The sequence below is a fragment of the Myiozetetes cayanensis genome, unplaced genomic scaffold (assembly GCF_022539395.1).
Source record: "Myiozetetes cayanensis isolate MyiCay16 unplaced genomic scaffold, myiCay2020 scf7, whole genome shotgun sequence".
In the NCBI taxonomy this organism is placed as follows: domain Eukaryota; kingdom Metazoa; phylum Chordata; class Aves; order Passeriformes; family Tyrannidae; genus Myiozetetes; species Myiozetetes cayanensis.
Window position 1 is genome coordinate 11,151,167 of NW_026087964.1, and position 3,230 is coordinate 11,154,396.

The window sequence follows — 3,230 nt, forward strand, 5'->3', positions numbered from 1 at the left end:
TCCGGGACAGGCATCACCAAAGAAGTGCTTAAGGCACCCGGCTCGAACCTCTGCGACCCCTCTGCCTTCCACAGAGGGAAATGGCATCGGCTCTGCACGGTGGAGCCGGGCATGGCCCAGGAGTGCAGTGGGAGAGAACTCTGCCAGGCCCCACGATCCCCAACGCTGGAGCTGCCAGTCCCCATCAGAGCCACTGCCTGCCTCCGCGCAAGTGGGAAAAGGAGGGATGTGGTCTGAGATACAACCTGAAGTCTGCTGTGGGGAAAAAAAAATCACTGGGGAAATCCGTGTCCGCTCTCAGAAATGACACAAGCAACAGAGCTAAGTGTTAAACTAAAGTTTATAAATTAAAAAAAAAAAACAAACAAGTACAGCGGGTAGCTTACAAACATTCACAATTCATTTGAAGTAAATAATCTAGTTGAGTGCACAGTGCCATTGAAAGAGAAATGGAAAAGGAAAAAAAAAGAAGGGGAAAAAAAGCAACGAGTTACCTTGAAAAAATAGACTGTAATTATATTGCTGGGCAGATCAGAAATCCTCATCCCTGGAGGAAAGGTCTGCAGAAGAACTGTAAAAGGCACTGGTGGTATTAAAGTTTCCCATTACATCGATTTCTTAAAGAGCCTGACTAGAAATATTCACATTGAATATAAAAATAATAATAATAATAACAACTTTAATACATCTGGAAAGTGCGAAAAATCCGTAACTCCTCCCTCCCCGAACACGGAAAGATCTCAGGAAAAAAAGGAAAAGAAGAAGTCAGGAATTTCAATATAAGTCTCACCCTTTTGTGACATATTTATCCTTTGCCAGGGATCATGGAGTACAGGAATAACATGGGCAACAAGAGCAGGGGGGATCTGAAAGAAGCTTCCTTACATTCAGCACCATACAAGGCACACTCAGTTCGCAACGAGTTGGAAGACCAAGGACTCAGACGACAAAAATAATCTTCCTTACAATCCACCAAGGGAGTCCTTGATCTCCTCTTTTGAGCTGCATTTGGTTTTGCAGGTTGTACTTTTTTTTCTTCTTTTTTCTCTCTTTCTCTTTCTTCACACAAGATTGAGTCTCTACCAATCCGAAGCGAAATAAAACAAACAAACAAGAAGTCTACACCAAATACAATGACAACATGGATACCATGAACAAGTTGTGCCGAATCATGAGAGTCCTCAGCTGGTGGGGTGGGGATGGGGTGAGGGTCAGGTTGGGGTTGGCCGAGAAGTCCTATGTTGAAAGAGGAGAGGGTGAGGAACCATCCAAAAATATTAATAATAAAAATAACAATAAAATTATAATAAATACTGTCCGAGGCACTGAGAGCTGCAGCTGGGGCTCTGGATTGGAGAAGCTGAATGGATGGATTGATGGATGGGGGGTGGCAGAGGGGAGATGGGTTTTCTGGCTGCCAGTGTGTACGGAAGGGAGGTCGGGGGCAGCGGGGTATGTATGTGTGCCCCTCACTGGGTGCCAGTGGCTGCAGCGCAGGTGGACAGAGCCCACCCGGGCAGGCAGTAGTAGGGGTAGTAGTAGGACGGCTGGAGGGAGAGCAGTGAGGGCGGCCGCAGCACCTCGCCGGGGTGGTACTGTCTCTGGTCGTCGCGCACCAGCACCTTCACGGCCACCTTCTTGGCGGCGGGGGCGGCAGCCAGGAGGTCGGCGGCCATCTGCCGCCGCTTGGTCTTGTAGCGCCGGTTCTGAAACCAGATCTTCACCTGCGTCTCGGTGAGCTTCAGCGAGGCGGCCAGGTCGGCCCGCTCGGGCCCCGACAAGTAGCGCTGGTGGTTGAAGCGCCGCTCCAGCTCGAAGACCTGCGCGTGGGAAAAGGCTGCGCGGGAGCGCTTCTTCCGCGGCTTCGGCGCTGCCGCCTCTTCCTCCCCCGGTATCAGATTCCCGCACTTGCCCGCTCCGTCCTCCTCGTCCGGGGGGCTGCGATCTGCGGGCAGGGCGAGAGCACGGCGGTGAGGGCAAGCAGGCACCGGGACAGCCGCATCCCCGCTCCTCTCGTGGCCCACACCCGCGGCCAGGCTCGCTCCCTGCGGCCGGTCTGCAGCGACAAGGCGAGCGGGGACCTCCCCGAGCCGCTGCCCGTCCCGACGCCGGGACAGCTCCCGTGGGCAGCCGGGGCTTCTCGCTCTCCTTTAAGCGCTGGGCGCCCTGGCTGGCTGCAGGCTCAACCTGGCCAAGGGCCCTCCCCGATCCGCCCTCCCTCGCCCCGCGGGACACGCTTCGGGGGCTTTTCTCACCGCCTCGGTACATCCCGAGCCCGTCGCACAACCCCCGCGGGGCCGGCGGAAAGCCACGACCATCTCCCGCTCCTGGCCCTCCGGGACCCTCCTGGCCTCCCCACGCGGGTGCGGAGGGGTCGCACCGGGGCCGCCCCTACCTGAGACGGTGGCCGACATCTCGCTGTCGCTGAGGCCGGCGGCGTCCCGCTCCGCCGCCTCGGCGGGCTGCGCCTCCTCCGCCGGGCACCCCCCGACCGCGGCTTCCGCGGGGCGGGCGCTGCCACCGGCGCCCTCCTCCTCGGAGCGCCGGTCGCCCTCGGGGTCCTCGCTGAGCGCCGAGTCCGAGTCCCAGCCCGCCGGCGTCCGCGGGGCCGGGGCGCGGGCGGCGGGCGCGGGGAGCGGCGGGTCCTCGGCGGCTCCGCACAGCCGCCAGCCGCCGGCAGCCTCCGGGGGCGGCGGCCGCCCCGCCGCGTGGCGGGCGCGCTCCTCCTTCTTGTTGAGGATGGCCTGGATGGAGAAAGGCGTCAGGGCGTTGCCGCCGCGAACGGCCATGGCCCGGCGGCGGGGCGGCCCCGCGGGCGAGCAGCGGAGCGCTCCGCGCTTTCAGCTGGGCGACCGCATCGCCGGCCGCCGCCGCCGCGCCGGTGCCGGGCCCTGTTCTGCCGCCGGGAGGGCGGGCGCCAGCGGGGGCAGCCTCTCTGCGCCACTGCCGGCCCGCCCGCCCATAGGGCCGGGGCCGCCGGGGCCGCCGCGCTGCGCCGGGCGCCGCCGCGGGTCCCTGGCGGCACGGGCGCTGCCTCCGCCCCGCTCTGTCCCGCCCCCGCCCGCCCTCCGCTTTTTCTGCCGTCGGCGCCGCCATCCCTCACGGCCGCCTGACAGCGCCGGCCCCGCACCTCCCCATTGGGCAGCGCCCGCGCGGCCCGCCCGCCCATTGGCTCCCCGCCGCGCGGCGATGCGGCCCCGCGGGGCGCGCGCCGCCCCTTAACCCCTTTG

The 3,230-nt window shown here is 62.3% G+C and overlaps 1 protein-coding gene across 1 annotated transcript; it reads right to left on the reverse strand.

The window, feature by feature from the left end:
- Positions 1-381: 381 nt before the first annotated feature.
- NKX3-2 (NK3 homeobox 2) lies at positions 382-2,789 on the reverse strand. Its single transcript, XM_050338364.1, has 2 exons — positions 2,396-2,789; positions 382-1,945 (listed from the first exon to the last, which is right to left on the reverse strand). The coding sequence occupies exons 1-2, from the start codon at positions 2,787-2,789 to the stop codon at positions 1,470-1,472; spliced, it is 870 nt and encodes a 289-aa protein (XP_050194321.1). The 3' UTR covers positions 382-1,469.
- Between the last annotated feature and the right edge of the window lie 441 nt (positions 2,790-3,230).